Here is a 20475-nt window from a genome sequence, read left to right on the forward strand (position 1 = left end):
TTGATTTATGTCCTGGAACATATTTTCTTTCATATTTGCATAGTTTCAGCCGTCAGACAGATTGGTGAAGCTCGACCATATATGTGGGATCTTAGACCATATGGGACGATTACTCTTCGTGCCTACATTTTTTTAATTTGCCGTTTTTGGCTTGACAGACATGGCAGCTGCCAAATATGTATGACAATGTCCCCCGACGAAAGTTCATATTTATTTTTTACCACCTTGTCCATAATCCATAATAGGCTCGCTTGTATTTCCCCCACCACCAACTTCGTGCAATGTAGGTTTTATTTTTATTTTTAAATACAGAATTGACATTGGCAACACAGTCTACCAGCTGTCAATAAAAATATTAATAAAGTCACCACGCGACCACGGCCACGATCATTAGTTATCATATTTTTAGTATCTACGTACCTAGTTCTATTTCCAGTGTTGGATTACTTTATTATAAAGGCGACGTTATCTTATCGCTGTTTAAAAGCATTTGATTGCATAACAATATTCATAAATTAGGCGATGTGAGTTATGCGCATTCTACTCAGGCCATTTATTGCGTCCAGACAAGTATTGCGGCAGCAACTAAATAATAAGGTGATACCAATAAAGTTAAGACATCCTTTTACAACAGGTTAGTGCGTGTCGATACCCTGGGCCTCTTCCGCCCGCGGTATGACTTGACAGTAGTACGAAATAACCTCGTCGTGTTTAGTTTGGCAGCACGCCAGACTAGACGCGGTAGCTCTTCTACAGTTTAGTTCCGTATTTACAGCTTTAGTGTGGAGGGCAATGGAAGATAAAGAAGCCTTAAAAAAGCGTTTAACGCCACTGCAATACCATGTCACTCAAGAGGCTGGAACCGAACGACCTTATACAGGTAATAAATAAAACACTGTCAATACGTGTTATGTATGTAACATACTATTCTATGTTTAATCACACTGTTTTATTTTAGGGTGCTACAATAAATTTTACGAAGATGGACTGTATGTGTGTATAGTTTGCCGACAGGACTTGTTTAGTTCAAAAACCAAGTTTGACTCTGGTTGTGGCTGGCCTGCATTCAATGATTGCCTAGCTAAAGATAAAGTCACTTTGCACCAGGATACAAGTGCAGGTATGTTTTGATCACAAATAATAAAATTGCTTGGGAATTGAATGTACTAATACTCATCTAAATCATACATTTCATTCTACCATACCCTAATACCTACTAGCTTTGTACTATGTCTATTCAAGCAGAACATTTTGTTCAATGTCACAGCCAATGCCAGGAGAACTCATTGTATAACAGGCTTCCAATTTGAATCATATCACCTTAATGTGTAATAATGTCTTCCAATTAAAATTCAGCTGTAGTTTTATTATTTTCACACAATACATGGTGCAATCTTTGTTTTGGAACATAATGTCTTACATATTTATATTTATTAATGAGTAACTGATAAAAAAACTATTTCAATGCATTTTAAACACAGCTTTATATTAATTAGGTATTTTGCCTATAATGCCCAATTAAATGTTAGATCCATATGTCAATCTTAATGTTACATTTTTGAGTGAGCTGTAATAATAGTAGAGATGCCCCAAATAATGGTTTTGGCCGAATACTGAATATTCGGCTCCTCTCTCGGTATGCATGACATGTGAATATTTTGAGTCACCATTTTTATGAAACAATAAAGCACAAGATTTGCTAAGATATATTTTTTGTTGAACAGGATTAATTTATGTAGTTAAGTCAATCAAATCAGACCCATGATAAAAATAAAATAATTATTTTGTAATCAACAAATGCTCATAAAAGGGTCTTCGTGTTTAACAACTATCCAAGAATACATTTTAAATATTAAATATACCTAGTTATTGGTCCGAAGGACAAAAACAATGCAACATTTGAAGCTAAGTTGATAGGTAATGTTCAATTTATAATATAGTGTGTAGAAACATTAAAAAATAGAACACCTGCATTATAATTAAATCATATTTTTCACCTCAGCAGCTCGAACAATACTTTGCTTCTTAAAAACAGTGAGCAAAATGCGATTTTGCTCACTGAGTGAGACAAAATGACATTCATGTGACCTTTATAGTCAAATGTCATTTCAACATGCGGGGTCTAATACAAGTTCGAAATACTTGGGTTCTATTATCTCTGTCCCTTTCACACTGTTAGCAAAAAGAAACAGACAAAAAAGTTAAAACAACATTCAACGGTATATTGAGGGTTTATAATAGACCCCCGAAAACTGCAGACCGCATCGTTCCAAACCACGTACGAGTATGAATTCTTAATAATTAATTAATACAAATAAAGTTTAAAATTGTATAAAAACTGATAAAATACTATATTTTAGGTATTTTATTGTACAATTAAAATAATGAACTCAAAAAATACACAGATTATCACGCAAAATTAATTATTTTACTTTTAAGATTTTCTACCACAGCTGACAAATAGTAGAGTCTGGCTACTGAAGTCTGAAATATTACACAAATGTTTGGCGGGAAATTCAAAAAATCTTGGCCTGGTCACACTTTGTGTAGTAGGAATTATAGTTTTGATACTAGAAAATATTTTTGATTTTCTGTGCACACGTAAGGTACCTATGGATATAAGTTAATATACGTTGACGTGCACTCATAGTCAACTCACATAATTTCTACCACTATGTAGAGTAAAGTCTATTTCAATAGAACTTGCTAACTGTGTAAACAAACCGCCATATTGAAATTGTCTCTTTATGATGAATTTACTAGTGATGGCCAAGACTCCTACTTACTACTTTACTAATGTCAAACCATATCGAATAATAAAATACCAAAAGTAAAAAACAAGTAGTTACTTATTTTTAATTTGTTTAATCACGATCAGAAGACAAATTAGTACCTAAGAATGATGTATTGATGTATTTTATAACCTTGGCGGTAGGTACAGAGCGTGGGTTGGGTAGTGTGTAGCGGGTTTATATCACAAACTTTAGTCACAACACTACCCATCATAGACAATTGTAGAATTGAAAAGAAACAAAACCGTCATTCCAACAGGTCCTAATAACCTAACTTATGAACCCATTTTATACTTTTAATTAAATATCCAAGATACAGTTATATGTTTGTGTATTTTACGGAACGGACCGTTTCTATAGTGTATATGTGTATGGTTTCAATGGTATTTGATGAGGTGGTGTGAAAATTCAAAGAGAAACAGTGATAAAACAAAGTTAAGTTGTTTGTTTACATAGTTAGCAAGTTCTATTGAAATAGACTTTACAGCCAACGATAAACACATATGTTAACACTTTCTCACCATATACCATTGTAACATGGCGAAAAATGAAATGTAGTGTAAATAAGACCTAGCTCGATAATACCGTAATATTAATCCATCACCAAAAAAAATACATAAGTACTATGCCAAATATGCTAAATGCTAAGTATCAAAATATGTATAGAGCACCAACCTCCTAATTTGGTTACATTTGTTTAGGAGTTGTAAACATTGCAGTTTTTCGTTATACAACGCTACACGTCGACTTCGCACATTGTCGTAATTATTTACGAGCTTCAATAATAGTTTGCGAACCTCACTCAGTATAGACATTATTATTATTATTTAAAATAAACCTCTTATAAACCCCACCATTTCAATGAATGACATAAACTGACAACCGACTTAGCTTTTTTTTTTAAATCATAGACAATTGGTGATACAACAACAAAATATCTGTCAACAATTTTTGGCTAGCCAGACTCTACGTATCCGCAATTCGGACCGTATCTTACAAAGTTTTTTTTTTACAAAAAAAAGTTGTCGATTGAAGTGTCATTTGATGTTCGTTATTTCCATATTATTTTACTGAAATTTGTATCTCTTTCCCATCACGGAACAATGGTGTCCGGACCTTTGGGAGGCGTGCGCGGAGCCGAAGCCAACACGCCCTTTTGACACTTTAATGAAATATAAGGGGTACACCGAGTGGATGCTGCCCTTACCCGTGTCATGGGACGCACGCAGAGGCAGCACCCGCCAGGGTGTAAGGGCTATTGAGAGTTGATGGTATCTAAAATGAACTAGGTTATTGGGTGAAAGCGATGGACTAAGTACTGAGCTATGGGGTAAAAAATCGGACGCCTGCCTAATAAAACGGTATGCAATTTTATTTCCGGCAGACGGTGACTCGCCCTCACAAGATGGGCCTCCACAAAAAGCGACATCTAGGATGGCTCAAGGGCAACACCGGTGTGAGCGGCTCAGGGGTGTCGAGAGGTGTGCGCCGCTTTCTACCCAGTGGCTGTTAACAGCCACTGTGCCAACTCGCGTCTTATGCATATTTCACTTCCACCCCTGGAGCTTATAGCTCTAACGACTCCACTCTGGCCGGCCGGCTAAGGCAAGCCAGAGGCAGAGAATCCTGTCCCACCCACCCTCCTTGCGGGTAACAGAACTCCCCAGGAGCACTCGGGTACGTGAGGTCGCTAACCCCAACAGCTCGCCACAAGCTGCCCTGCGTTGACTGATTGCACTGGTAAAACCAGCGGGCGATGGGGTCGTCACATCCCTACGCCTTATCATATCCCTACGCCTTATTACTTAAATTTATTATTACGTTTTGTTTTTGTGTTAGATTGCGGTAATTAAACTTAATTGTTTGTAAATCTTAAGAAAACATGAGTGCAGGTATTAAGTGATGAAGAAGGATTACATTTTTCAAGTTGTCTCATAGGTATGTTCTCACTGCTCAGGTGAAAAAATTTTGTGTACTACACGAGATCAAAGTTATTTACATCTTGTGCGCTTTTGAGTCCCTTACTACGCACAAGATTCTAAATTAGATTCACTCGCTACGCGAGTGAATCTATTATAGAATCTTTCGCTTGCACGGGACTCAAAATAAGCACTCGAAGAAATATCAAACTTTGATCTCTTGTTGTACAAATAACTATTGTAGCCTTAATGCAAACACAAAATACCTAATAGAAACAATAGGTGTTTCTTTTATTATGTAAAATATTGAACTAATGTTCTATCGAAAAACCCTGCGTAAAAATCTCGGAAGTCGTGGTTCCGATCTCAAAATTTTCCTCCTCCATAACTTAATCAATCGTAACGAAATTTTGGGAACGGAATGAGAAAGAAACTATCAGTCTGACCGTTTTTGCGTTTGTTGTCGCCGATTTTGTATGCTAGGCGTCTGTTTACGGCGCATTTTTTGCCGTTTTTAGCACTGTTTGAAGTACCCTAGTTCTAATAAAAACCAGAATATCAGAAAAAGCAAAACGTACAGACATAGGTAAGAAATTGAACTCATATAAAAAATATTCATCTAGGACCAAAATTCAGAGAGGAAAATGTCGAACACGTTTGTATGGAAAAATGACCACTAATGTTTCCCCTTAAGACCTTGAGTTGAGTGTAAAGATGACACACTAAGACTTATTGTGTACGGCACAATAAGTCTTAGTGTGTCATCTTTTTTTTGAGATAATTATAATATTATAATATAAAATATATACTATGGTAGAAATTCTTAAAAGTAAAATAATTAATTTCCCTGTGATCCCCGAGCTGCTTTGGTCCGACACTATACCGACGAACTTCCCGACGTCAGCATGGACGAAATTGAGCTGGCCCTCAAACAACTTAAAAATGGAAAAGCCCGGGGCGAGGATGGAGTCACAACTGAGCTCCTAAGGGCAGGGGGAACTCCTGTCCTTAGGCAGCTACAGCGCATATTCAACTCCGTTCTCCACGAAGGGAAAACTCCGAGAGCGTGGAGCAGGAGCATGGTAGTTTTATTTTTCAAGAAGGGGGATAAAACCCTTCTTAAGAACTACCGCCCTATATCGCTCCTGAGCCAAGTGTACAAGTTGTTTTCGAGGTGCATCGCAAATAGGCTGACACGACGGTTGGACGACTTCCAATCACCGGAACAGGCCGGGTTTCGCGGAGGATTTGGCACGATAGACCACATACACACTGTGAGGCAGATTATACAGAAGACTCAGGAGTATAATCAGCCTTTGTGTCTCGTTTTCGTGAACTATGAGAAGGCCTTTGACTCCGTCGAGACCTGGTCTGTTCTGGACTCCCTGCAGCGGTGCCAAGTTGATTTTCGATACATCGAGGTGCTGAGAAGCCTGTATGACGCCGCAACTATGTCCGTCCAAGTACAGAACAGTCAAACAAGACCGATTCCACTACATCGAGGAGTAAGGCAGGGGGATGTAATATCCCCGAAACTGTTTACGAATGTATTAGAAGACGTCTTCAAGACTCTAAACTGGAACGGACGGGGCATAAACATAAACGGCGAATACATCTCGCACTTAAGTTTGCCGATGATATCGTAATCATGGCAGAATCGCTGCAGGAAGTTCAAGGAATGCTGCACAGCCTAAATAGAGCCTCCCAACGAATTGGTCTCCGGATGAACCTAGACAAGACGAAGGTCATGTTTAATGACCACGTCGTTCCGGGACCAGTAGTCATCGATGGCACGCCTCTCGAAGTTGTCAAGTAATATGTCTATCTCGGGCAACTAATGCAGTTGGGTAGACACAACTTCGAAAAGGAAGCCGATAGGAGGATTCAATTGGGTTGGGCAGCGTTTAGGAAGTTATACCACATATTTTCGTCAGATATACCACAAAGCCTAAAGACGAAAGTGTTCAACCAGTGCGTCCTTCCTGTAATGACGTATGGAGCCGAGACGTGGACACTGACTGTGGGGCTAATCCATAAACTTAAAGTCGCTCAACGTGCTATGGAAAGAGCTATGCTCGGAGTCTCTCTGAAGGACAAAATTCGGAACGAAGTGATCCGCCAGAGAACCAAGGTGACCGACATAGCTTTGAAAGTTAGTACGTTGGCCATTTGGCTGGCCAGATGGCGGGATGACTTGCACAGGAGGGCCGGCAGCGACTGGATGCATAAAGCGGCAGACCGGGTCACGTGGCGTACCTTGGGAGAGGCCTATGTCCAGCAGTGGACTGAAACGGGCTGATGATGATGATGATGAAAATAATTAATTTTGCGTGATAATCTGTGTATTTTTTGAGTTCATTATTTTAATTGTACAATAAAATACCTAAAATAAAGTATTTTATCAGTTTTTAGCAAATTTTAAACTTTATTTTTATTAATTAATTATTGAGAATTCATACTCGTACGTGGTTTGAAACGATGCGGTCTGAAGTTGTCGGGGGTCTATTATAAACCCTCAATATACCGTTGAATGTCGTTTTAACTTTTTTGTCTGTTTCTTTTTGCTAACAGTGTGAAAGGGACAGAGATAATAGGACCCAAGTATTTCGAACTTGTATTAGACCCCGCATGTTGAAATGACATTTGACTATAAAGGTCACTTGAATGTCATTTTGTCTCACTCAGTGAGCAAAATCGCAAAGCAAAGTACCCTTGTTCGAGCTGCTGAGGTGAAAAATATGAATTAATTATAATGCAGGTGTTCTATTTTTTAATGTTTCTAGACACTATATTATAAATTGAACATTACCTATCAACTTAGCTTCAAATGTTGCATTGTTTTTGTCCTTCGGACCAATAACTAGGTATATTTAATATTTAAAATGTATTCTTGGATAGTTGTTAAACACGAAGACCCTTTTATGAGCATTTGTTGATTACAAAATATTTATTTTTATCATGGGTCTGATTTGATTGACTTAACTACATAAATTAATCCTGTTCAACAAAAAATATATCTTAGCAAATCTTGTGCTTTGTTGTTTCATAATAATGGTGACTCAAAATATTCACATGTCATGCATACCGAGAGAGGAGCCGAATATTCAGTTTTCGTCCAAAACCATTATTTGGGGCATCTATACTATTTTTACAGCTCACTCAAAAATGTAACATTAAGATTGACATATGGATCTAACATTTAATTGGGCATTATAGGTTTTTAAGATTTTGTATAAAATTAATTGCTAATAATATCTGTTCATCCTGACAAAGTAGTTGTTGATTTTAAATGTGCTTTTTAGGGTTTTGCAGTCACCTAGAAACCCTTATAGTTTCGCCTTGTCTGTATGTCTGTCTGTCCGAGGCTTTGCTCCGTGATCGTTAATTCGTTAGTGATCGTAAAGCTGCAATTTGACATGGATACATAAATAATGCATTGCGACAGAACGGTAAAATAAAAACTATAAAAAAAAATTTTAGGGGTAGGTAGGTACCTCCCATACAAAATGATTTTTGCTTTGTTTCAATAGGTGGGGTATCGTTGGATAGATCTTTAAAATCTAATAAGGCTCTCCATTTTTTTTTTGATATACATAGTTAATATGTTCGGAAATAATCGCCCCGAAAGAAAAAAAGTTGTGCCCCCCCCCCCTCTAACTTTTGAACTATGGGTCCAAAAATCTGAAAAATATCGTGAAACAAAAGCTTAATAAATACTTTCAATGAAAACTATAGCGAACATGATAGGTCCCAGTCGTTGTTGAGTTATTGCAAAAAATCTACTTTTCTAAGTAAAAATACGTACAAAGCGCTGCAAATACGAGGGGTGATCCAAAAGTAATGATAATCAGTATGAAAGACACATAAAATGTTAAATAAAATAATTTATTTTTCTACGTAACCTCCTTCCAAGTCTACACACTTAGACCATCGTTTCTCCAGACCACGAATTCCATTAAAAAAAAAATCTTTTTCTTGACCCTCCAAAAATGCCTCCACAGCAGCCATTACCTCGCCATCATTCAAAAATTTGTTGCCTCTAAGATCTTCCTTCAGCCGTGGAAAGAGATAAAAGTCGCTGGGGGCTAGGTCTGGCGAATATGGGGGGTGTTCCAGCAATTCGAACCCTGAATCACGGATGGCAGCCATCGCAACGCCGACCTTGTGGGGTGGTGCGTTGTCCTGGTGGAACAGGATGCCAGCTCGAAGTTTACCCCGCCGCTTTTCTTTGACTGCCTCTCTCAATCTGCGTATTTGGTCAGCGTAGTAGGAGCCCGTAATAGTGGTTCCCTTTTCCAGGTATTCGATCATTATGACTCCCTCAGCATCCCAAAACACTGAAGCCATGACCTTACCAGCGGAGCTTGCTACCTTGAATTTCTTCGGTGTAGGGGAAGACGCTCGCTTCCAGGTCATGGATTGCTGTTGGGTCTCAGGATCGAAATGGTGGATCCAAGACTCGTCTATGGTTACAAACCGACGCAAAAATGTTTCGGGATCAGTTTGATATTTGTCAAGCTTAGACTTCGAAATCTCACATCGTATCTTCTTTTGTTCAGCCGTTAACATTCTAGGCACCCAACGAGCGGAGACTTTTTTCATGTGTAGTTCATCAGTTAAGATTCTTTGAATGCTGCCATACGAGATGCCTGTGAGCTCAACTAGATGCCTAATAGTCATCCTTCTATCTGTTAAAACGAGATCATGATTTTTTTTGACGTTTTCTCCAGTAATGGCGACAGATGGACGGCCTTTGCGACGTTCATCTTGAGTGGATGTTCTTCCCAAGTTAAACTCCTTTGACCACCGTGCCACTGTGGAATACGGCGGAGCGGACTCGCCCAGTGTTCCCACTAATTCAGCGTATATATCTTTAGTACACATTTTTTTCAAACAGAAGTATTTAATAACCGCTCTCACCTCAGTTTTCTCCATTTTTGCGTTATTGTTCCGACTGCTCGTGAAAAAACAGCTGCAACTCTCTGACAGATACATATTTTTTTATTTTTTATTTACTAAGGAGTCTTTATGGCCAGTAACGGCATACCTATTTATTTTAATCCGATTCAATAAGTATTCAGTTATCATTACTTTTGGATCACCCCTCGTAGGTAGGTATTCCCTTATGCTTGTAATTTGTAATGAATGTACATGATACTTACTAGTAGCCCCCGTTTGGCCTATTTTGACAGAATCGTAACTACGAAACCCTAGACTGAGCATGGCCCGACATGCTCTTGGCCCATTATTATTTATATCTGGCATTGGCTATGCAAATAAGATTTTATATGTAACTACAGGTATCATGTTCACACATATTTTAAGTTTGCTTTTTAATATCTTCTTACATTAGTCACTACACACATTCAAATAATATATTTATTCTACCTGTTAAAACATGAATGTACAGAGTTGTATACTAATCCTAATCAGTCTGTCTAGGTAACAGTGGCGAGTTTCCCATAGCACTTGATTCTCACACTTGAGTTAGCTCCCGCTCCGTTTCAACTACAAATTAATATTCTTGACGCGCCGCCACTGCTCGGTAATTAGGTATGTTAAGAAATTTATGTTAGATAATTTCATATTATTGTAAAATCATATCATATCAGCTGCAAACATGTTCTAGCACTTTTAATTTTCGATATTATTCAATTTTAACTTCTCACAAAACCAGATAACAGAACATACTTTTTATAACCTAATTGTAGTGCAGCTTTTCCCATACCAAGGAGAAATAGTAATTAATAAATTAACGGTTTTAGATCGGGGTCTATAAGATCCATTATAAACTACGAGAAATTACATTTATATTATAAGAAGCAACATAAATAATGATAACAAAAAAATATGACAGAATAGACAGACAGACGAATGCCAACATCACCTCTGACAGTCTTGACCCTAATCTAAGTAGGTAACTAATACGTATTTTGTACCAACCTGGCTTGATACAATGACAACCTGCTGTACTGCTAATTGTGTATACCTACTGATATCCAGAATTATGAAGAGCAAACGGTTAGCAGTTTGATTTATTTATATAAAAATATTATTTTGAATAGGTATTGAGCCACGTAAATAAAACATCATGCCCGCAACTGTCTGTTTACTCTTTCTAATTAATTTTATTAATCGTGGATATAAGTGTAAGCAAATTGATTGGACTACCTGTGAGTACTCGCTGTGAGCCTGCCTTTATATACCTACGTAACTACAGCACGGGTTCAAATTGTGGTAGGGGCAGTTATTCGAGTGATAAGCAATTGTTTGAAAGTAATGTACAGTCAACTGTAAAAATATGGGTGCACAAATGATCTCAAAAATATGTCCCATAGCTCTTATGTCAGCGAATTAAGAACTATTGGACATATTTTTGAATAAGTTGGCTACACCCATATTTTTACAGTTGACTGTACTTAATAATCTTGTATTACATCGCAACATGTTCAGAAAGAGGGTTTATCGCCGCTCTTTTGGTCAACTGACCGGCAGTATCCATTTAGTACAGTCAGCAGCAGAAGTTGCTAAGCGGGCCAGGTGTTCAAAATGATCTTGACGTGACTTTATTGTTAAGAGAATAAGAGCGTGTCAAGATAATTTTGAACACCTCGCCCGCTTAGCAACTTCTGCTGCTGACTGTACCTATTATACATATGTATATATGTTCCTCAACATAAGTTTTAACTTCAATAAAACTCAGATTACCTACTATCTAATACCTTTAAACCAGCAATTCTTGTTTATATATTTCGGGGATCTCGGAAACGGCTCTAACCATTTCGATGGAATTTGCTATATGGGGGTTTTCGCGGGCGATATCGATCTAGCTAGGTCTTATCTCTGGGAAAACGCGCATTTTTCAGTTTTTATGTTTTCCGAGCAAAGCTCGGTCTCCCAGATATTTTATCCTAAGTAAACCAACAAAGATGACGCTAACGCACAATGGCTGACCCATTAAGAGCGCTCTTACAAGAAAAGTCGAAATAATGCAAAATTGATGATACTAGTCGACGAAATTCAGGACTTTGCGCTCATTATTAGAAACAATGAGTACTTGTTCCAGTAAAAGCGTCTTCTTATCTTTATAAATATCGTTGTAAATATTAGAAAAAGGACTTATTAAATTAGTAATGATTTTTTTTCTGATGATCGTTTCCGAAAAACCCCGTGAAGCACTGAATGGCGAGCTCTTATTTGGAAATGTTGAGAATTTTACTCTGCTAAACCTGGCTATTTTGTATTACTAATACCCTGTACTTTAGGCATATCAAACTATATTTTTCCTACATACCTTTGAGAAAGAGAAAATCAAAGTAAAACGAACTCGATTTTCTCTCCGAAACAAGTGTCAATTCCTACGAAAATCTACTTAATATCGAAGTCATTTTCATACTCAAGCAATCTGCAACGTTTGCTTATACTGTTGGTATACATTAGTGTTTATGAAATTCTACTATAATTTTTTGGCAATTTTTTGAAAACTACTCTATATTACCGATGACGCGCGCTGCGCCAGCTCAGTGCCGCGGCAGAGCTTGTAGAGGCAGGACGTGTGTCGGTCGACTCTGCACATTTTCAACGGCGACGACGAGGTTTTTTATCATTGTGTGCGGCGGGCGCCGTGTAAAACGCTATACTGTGTGCGTGTAAACCGCAACGAGAGACTTTGATCCTAGCACTGTTTTTATAGTATTATAATTTATAATGGTACAGTTTAATAAACTACCGGACAGGATTAAAAATATTTGAAACGACCTGACATTCTATATGTATTTATTTGACTCAAGATAGTACTCAGGGTCTGATGATGGAGCCGGAAGGTGGTCACCGGTACCAATCAACCATGCAACTAAACCACTTCGTGTTTGGGCTCGTTTGATTCGGCTCAACAAGATCTTTGACTTAAGATAGTACTCAGGGTCTGATGATGGAGCCGGAAGGTGGTCACCAGTACCAATCAACAATGCAACTAAACCACTTCGTGTTTATGCTCGTTTTATTCGTCTCAACAAGATCTTTGACTTAAGATAGTACTCAGGGTCTGATGATGGAGCCGGAAGGTGGTCACCGGTACCAATCAACCATGCAACTAAACCACTTCGTGTTTGGGCTCGTTTGATTCGTCTCAACAAGATCTTTGGCACAAGATAATACTCAGGGTCTGATGATGGAGCCGGAAGGTGGTCACCGGTACCAATCAACCATGCAACTAAACCACTTCGTGTTTAAGCTCGTTTGATTCGTCTCAACAAGATCTTTGACACAAGATAGTACTCAGGGTCTGATGATGGAGCCGGCAGGTGGTCACCGGTACCAATCAACCATGCCACTAAACCACTTCGTGTTTAGGCTCGTTTTATTCGTTTCTATAAGATCTTTGACACAAGATAGTACTCAGGGTCTGATGTTGGAGCCGGAAGGTGGTCACCGGTACCAATCAACCATGCAACTACACCACTTCGTGTTTAGGCTCGTTTGATTCGTCTCAACAAGACCTTAGACACAAGATAGTACTCAGGATCTGATGATGGAGCTGGAAGGTGGCCACGGGTAACAGTCTACCATGTAACTGAACCACTTCGTGTTTGGGCTCGTTTGATTTGTCGCAACAAGATCTTTGACACAAGGTAGTACTGAGGGTCTGATGATGGATCCGGAAGGTGGTGACCGGTACCAATCAACCATGCAACTAAACCACTTCGTGTTTGGCTTCGTTCGATTCGTCGCAACAAAATCTTTGACACAAGTTAGTACTCAGGGTCTGATGATGGAGCTGGACTGTGGCCACGGGTACCAGTCTACCATGTAACTGAACCACTTCGTGTTTGGGCTCGTTTGATTTGTCGCAACAAGATCTTTGACACAAGGTAGTACTGAGGGTCTGATGATGGATCCGGAAGGTGGTCACCGGTACCAATCAACCATGCAACTAAACCACTTCGTGTTTGGCTTCGTTCGATTCATCGCAACAAGATCTTTGACACAAGTTAGTACTCAGGGTCTGATGATGGAGCTGGACTGTGGCCACGGGTACCAGTCTACCATGTAACTGAACCACTTCTTGTTTGGGCTCGTTTGATTCCTCGCAATAAGAAGTTTGAGACAAGATACTACTCAGGGTCTGATGATGGAGCTGATGATGATTGACAGGTACCCGTCGCCACCTTCGCGCTCCATCATCAGACCCTGAGTACTACCTTGTGTCAAAGATCTTGTTGAGATGAATAAAACGTGCCTAAACACGAAATGGTTTAGTTGCATGGTTGATTGGTACCGGTGACCACCTTCCGGCTCCAACATCAGACCCTGAGTACTATCTTGTGTCAAAGATCTTGTTGAAACGAATAAAACGAGCCTAAACACGAAGTGGTTTAGTTGCATGGTTGATTGGTACCGGTGACCACCTTCCAGCTCCATCATCAGACTCTGAGTATCACCTAGTGTCAAAGATCTTGTTGAGACGAATCAAACGATCCTAAACACGATGTTGTTGCATGGTTGATTGGTAATGGTACCTTCCAGCTCCATCATCAGACCCTGAGTACTGTCTTGTGTCAAAGATCTTGTTGAGACGAATCAAACGAGCCCAAACACGAAGTTGTTTAGTTACATGATAGACTGGTACCCGTGGCCACCTTCCAGCTCCATCATCAGACCCTGTGTATCTTCAGTGTCAAAGATCTTGTTGAGACGAATCAAACGAGCCTAATCATGTTACTACATGCTTGATTGGTATCCGTGACCACCTTAATCATCATCAGATCCTCAGTACCAGTTCGTTTTTAAACCCTCGTTGATACAAACTTTACAACCTATAGGTACCAAATGCAATGACGAAACATGTAAATAAGCGAGTAGGTACCTATAATTTCTTTCGAGTAATATACCTTCATAAGTACGAGTATGGATGGGGCTATTCATAAATTACGTCTTTTCAAATGGGAGGAGTGGGGGGGGGGGGGGGGGGGGGCTCTGGACATCGGATGATGGTAACATGACGTAGGAGGAAACAGATTCATCCGAAGCTTGATTTTTGGATGATTTGAGGGGCGGGGGGGGGGGGGGGGGGTCAAAAATCGTCAAAAATAGATGACGTAATTTATGAACAGCCCCTATGTACATTTGCACTGCATTTAGTATTTTCGTACTTACCAAATAACAGTTTTAGAACTTTAAAAGTTAAGTACAGTTAGTGTTGTTATGGTTGATTTCAATATGCTTCGCGAAGGATCAAGAATGTTTAATCCATCATTGTAGTGCGAGTGTGGTAGAAGGGATCGGCGTACTGAGCTCGCACGGCCTGCCGCAGCGCGTAAAATACCTAAACTCGCTCAACGCCGAAATGTAATAGCGCTCTTAACGACCAGTACAGTCAACTGCAATAATATGTTACACAACGAAGGCCGCAAAAATATCTGACACGATCTTGTTTCAAGAGCCCTAAGAGCGTGTCACATATTTTTGCGGCCTTCGTTGTGTAACATATTATTGCAGGTGACTGTACCACTATACATAGGTTAACTGCAAGAGATCCCTCTTATAGTAGAAGATCCCACATATATGGTCGACCTTCACCAATCTGTCTGACGGATGAAACTATGAAAATATGAAAGAAAATATGTTCCAGAACATAAATAAATAGGGTTGCCTAAAGAAATATGGTCAAGGCAATTTTTAATAAATTTTTGAAAAAATGTTTTTTTCGGCAAATTTCACCGATTTGTCTGACGAACGAAATAAGTTTCAATAGAAAGTATACAACTTGTACAACATAAATCAACTAGGTTGCCTATCTTTTTCCGGTCACTAATATGTGGTTGCCGTGTTTAAAGAGGTGATTTTATATCGATAATTGCACTCATCTGTCTGACGCTTGAATTATACATCAATATTATGGTAATTTTATTGCAAATACAAATGTTGTTGGAAAGGTCTTTTAAAATGAATATAGATAAGAACATTTTTTGATAAAGTGAATATTTTCGGAAATAATAGCTTTGAAAAAAACAAAATGTGTGTGACAATTTTTTTATCGTTTCAACCTTATAGTGTGGGGTGTCGTTGGATAGGCCTTTCAAAATAAATAGGGGTCTTTAAACAAGACTGCTTGATAAAGTGAATCATTTCGGAAATAATCGTTTAGAAAGAAAAAAAAGGTTTTTTCTTCTAACTTTTGAACCATCTGTCCAAAAAATATGGAAAAAATCATGAAAGTAGTGCTTAAAAAACTCAATCAAATAAAATTAAAACAAATTTGATCCATTAAGCAGTTTATGAGTTATCGCTAAAAGTCTTCCCTTCTTATTTTAATTAAAAGCCTGGCAACCCTTATTTGTGACCGAATTTTCGCAGGCAACCCTATACCATTGTATTTGCAATAAAATTACCATCATTTTGATGTATAATTCAAGCATCAGACAGATGAGTGCAATTATCGATATAAAATCACCTCTTTAAACACGGCAACCACATAATAGTGACCGTAAAAAGATAGGCAACCTAGTTGATTTATATTGTACAAGTTGTATAGTTTCCATTGAAACTTATTTCGTTCGTCAGACAAATCGGTGAAATTAGCCAAAAAAAATTTTTTTCAACAATTTATTAAAAATAGCCTTGACCATATTTCTTTAGGCAACCCTATTTATTTATGTTCTGGAACATATTTTCTTTCATATTTTCATAGTTTCATCCGTCAGACAGATTGGTGAAGGTCGACCATACATATGTGGGATCTCCTACTATTAGGGAGTTCGCCTTTGTACTATATATTTTTGTTTTATCTGATGTAACCAATATTCCTTTCTTTTCGTACAATAAACGGTTTACTTACTTAAATATTACAATAAAAAAACAATGCTTGACGTAGTTCTGTATTGTTTGTATGTTGTTTGGAGTCCTTGGAGGAATGTGAAACTGTGTTTTGCAAACAAAAAAAAAGTTGTGCTCCCTACGTAAATTGCGTAAAACTGCAAAAACGGACTTCTTTCAGTATTCGCAGTTTTATTATAAAACTATGGGTTTTTGGTCAAAACTGTGTAATGTTGAAAGTACATGTTTGTAACAATGTAAGCCCATTTACATCGCCGTATGTCAAATAGTTCTTCATATATGAGGCTTAAGAGGTAGGTATCGATTTTAGTCGCAAAAATGTAAAATTGATAGATTTAGTCGGTGAAATTGTATACCTTTTGTTACGTAATAGAAATAACAAGTACTGCAGGTTTCTATTAGCACGTCTTCTCATTACGCAGGGAGCACAACTTTTTTTTGCTTGCTAAACATAGTTTCATATTCCTCCCAGGACTCCAAACAACATACAAAAAATGCAGAACTACATCACGCATTCTTTTTTTAGGAGTTTTTTTTGTAAGAAAAGTGAGAAAGGTAGGTACAGTACCTACACCAAAACTGAATTTTTTGCCAAAAGGTTATTGTAGCTCTGTTTTCAGCGGGGTATCATATCGACGTTTTATTTGCTTGGTAACTTATATTATCAAATGAGGACGGCTGAACTATGTAGCTGCCTAACCCCTATTCTGAACACGTGCTGTAGGTACAGCTACTTGTTGAACATCTGTGCCTAAATAAGTCAGGCAGGTTTAGGGCTAGTTATATTTATAACCGCGAATCGCTTCGTCTATTTGCCTTTATCGCTTGAATACAAAAGAGCGATAGAGAGGCAAACAGTCGATTTTAGATTTTCGCTGTAGCCCCTCCTCCAGTACAACCCTTTATTATTATATATTTTTTTAGCACTAAACAGTACTTATGTATATATTTATGATATACATATTTCAACAAGTATATTTCGGTGACGGGAATGTGGAGTTTTGGTGCTAATATATTTTTATCTTTTTTTCTGTCTGTCTTCCCGTACCCCTTGAACACCTTCCGACACAATCCTGAACCCAACGCAAACGTAAGTCGTCCCAAATTGGTAATTATAATTTAACTGTCTTCTTATGCTTTTTCGTCGTTACGTATAATCTTTATTCCATTATGCGTCCCCGAGCATTGCTCACTTATCTTACTTTTTGTCTTCTCTCTTCTCGACTTCCTAATTTTTATTACTACATCACACAATCATTTTCTATTTAAATTGCAAATTATACACACATTAATATACTACTTATATGACTATTATGTTTCCGTTCACTCGCTATTAAACGCATCTCATCTCATGAATGTTGGAATATGCATGAAATCGGCACTGCATTATACCGGTCCCCCGCCCGCTCCCGCTGCCCGGCCGCAACGCCCTCCCCGCCCCGCCCGCTGCCCGGATGGCCGTCGGTTGGCTGACTCCTGCGACGCTGCGACAACACGCCTGCAATCACGACATCAACTCTGGAAATCATATCGGATAATGTGCTCATGGCATCACACAATGGTTTCAATCTGTATATGTGTAAATAAATGGTGATGTGGGTGAACGGACTGTGGTTACGGAATTAAAGTTGGAGCGAATATATTACTAGTTTTAACACGGCCAGGTTTGGTGCGAACTGAGGTGCGGTGTTCCAAGTGCTCCGCTCACCTGGGCCACGTGTTCGATGACGGGCCGGCGCCCACCAAGAAACGGTTTTGTATTAATTCTGCCTCGATGGACTTCATACCAGCCGAAGAAAGGAAGGATTAGCTTACCTTCAATACTTTTTAAAATAATACTTGTCGATATGTTACCGATACTATAAATAAAATATAAGTAAATGTGTACCTACCTAAACAAATAAGACAAGTTAACAATGATTTTATACAAAATCCAGTCCCAAACAACGTGTAACTCAAACTTGAGACACTCCAAATAATTTAATTAAAACGAATCAATATATTTGAATAATTTGATTGTCTTGTTACATATGTATAACTTTTCGATTTATTATGCAAGAGCGCAAAGTTGTAGATGTTTACTGACAGGTAAGTGATAACATAGTGAAAGAAACTGAAATCAAACCACGTGATTCGCAAGTGATGCTAAAATATAAACCTTTAGGTACTGCTGCGAGGCCTTAGGCTCGATATGATAAACAACTTTGCTCTCGAGCGAAATACAACCTTTTTCAACTCACCAGTTAAATAAGTTTGTTTCACGGGTGTATTAAAAAAATGTACCTAGTTTAGCGTGGTTAAGGACCGGTTACGAAAGTTAACCATTTAAGTCGTAATATGTTGTATTTATTGTACTTTATTCATACACTTGTAGATAAGTTTATAGCATAGGTACGCCAACACACTCGCATGCATATCTATAAATTAAATAGAAACTGAAACAATTAACTTTTTAAAACTAATTACGGGTCCTTAGCTACCTTCAACTGGTTTGCAATTCATGCACCCTCATGATATTCCGTTACGATAGAGCTTTTACCCTTCTACAGGGGTTGTGCAAAATCACGCGAGGTGTTTTCGGCTACTAAAATAGACAGGTTATTCCCACTAGTTACCACCAAGTTCCTACCAGTGGTAACTACTGGGATTTTTTTTCCCACCTTTTACCACTTGTAACTACTGGGAAAAATAATTCCCAGTAGTTACCACCAATTCGGTTTGTTGGTAACTACTGGGAATTTTTATTCTCAGTAGTTACCACCAACATTTTGTTAAATTACAATACTAATAAAAACAGAATAAATAGTATAGTATAAATATAGAGTGCTTTAATAAATAATTATAAGTCGATTATTGTTTCAGTAAACTGCCTTAAAAGTGATCAATAATATTAAATAACCGGTACAAGAGCAAAAACTAAAATGTGAACGTAAAGATAATTTTAATCATCCGTTTAGATTATTTTTCAAGTGATTTTATTAAGTAATTAAACAGTTTATTTATGCTTTAGTAGTTTTGATCATTTTCAAGGCAGTTTACTGAAATGAAACACTAATCAATTTATAATAATTTATTAAAGCATACATTTATTTTAAAAAAATTGTCTGAGTTATTTGGCTGGCCTGATGTTTGTATGGGAGAGTAAATTTTTTTTTCGCTTTTTCTATATTGGTTCCATAATAAAAGATGTTCAGCTACATATTTACCCCGTAAATTATTGCACTATAAAAAAACAACCTGTATTTATACTGTTTTTAGTAGTATTGAACTGGAACAAAATGTTGGTGGTAACTACTGGGAAAAAAAATCCCACCTTTTACCAGTGGTAACTACTGGGAATTTTTTTTCCCAGTAGTTACCAGTGATATAAGGTGGGAAAAAAATTCCCAGTAGTTACCCACTGGTAAGAACTTGGTGGTAACTAGTGGGAATAACCCAGATAGACTCGCTATTTTGAAGTGCCGAGTGAAGATTTTATGTTCAACGAAACCGAGAAAAAGTATCTACTCATATGGTAGGTATATTTTCTTACTTAGTTTCGTTCACTGTAGAAAAATACATGGTATAATAATATACTCCGCCTGGTACTCCATTCCGAGATTCGCGTACTTATGACCTAACTGACACGCGCCTACGTCATCATGCTGTTTACAGGTTCTCAAACTTTGAAATGTGGGAGAATTTTAACCAACGGTGAAAATTATTTTAACGGCATTAATTTTAAGTTATTCATGTAGAAACATAGTAAAATAAAACAAATCTAATGTATTAAATTAAACTTTATTTATCTATACAAGACAAACCTTTAAAAAACTAATTCACAGTTACACATTAATTACCAAGCTTACGACGTGAAAAGTTTGGAAAACACTGCGACTGCTGACACTGAGCGAGAAGGAAATAACAATTAACACGCGTTCGACAAGGAT

General features: G+C 37.9%; 1 protein-coding gene across 2 annotated transcripts; it reads left to right on the plus strand.

Annotated features, from left to right (window-relative positions):
• The first annotated feature begins 360 nt into the window (after positions 1–360).
• On the plus strand, positions 361–19194 carry LOC134804575 (methionine-R-sulfoxide reductase B1). Of its 2 annotated transcripts, none has more exons than XM_063777684.1 (4): positions 361–634; positions 776–880; positions 959–1120; positions 18175–19194. In XM_063777684.1, exons 1-4 carry the CDS (start codon positions 532–534, stop codon positions 18354–18356), a joined length of 552 nt encoding a protein of 183 aa, XP_063633754.1. In that variant the 5' UTR covers positions 361–531; the 3' UTR covers positions 18357–19194. The 2 variants fall into 2 exon arrangements, with proteins under 2 accessions (XP_063633754.1, XP_063633756.1); XM_063777686.1 differs by having other exon boundaries at positions 362–634; positions 18211–19191.
• Positions 19195–20475: the final 1281 nt, after the last annotated feature.

Source organism: Cydia splendana, chromosome Z (genome assembly GCF_910591565.1).
Source record: "Cydia splendana chromosome Z, ilCydSple1.2, whole genome shotgun sequence".
NCBI classification, from domain to species: Eukaryota; Metazoa; Arthropoda; class Insecta; order Lepidoptera; family Tortricidae; genus Cydia; species Cydia splendana.

Coding starts and splice junctions, on each gene's coding strand:
- LOC134804575 (XM_063777684.1), top strand. CDS start 532: ATGCGCATTCTACTCAGGCCATTTATTGCGTCCAGACAAGTATTGCGG. Junction 881..958: donor AACCGAACGACCTTATACAG/GTAATAAATAAA, acceptor GTTTTATTTTAG/GGTGCTACAATAAATTTTAC. Junction 1,121..18,174: donor GCACCAGGATACAAGTGCAG/GTATGTTTTGAT, acceptor ACGGAATTAAAG/TTGGAGCGAATATATTACTA.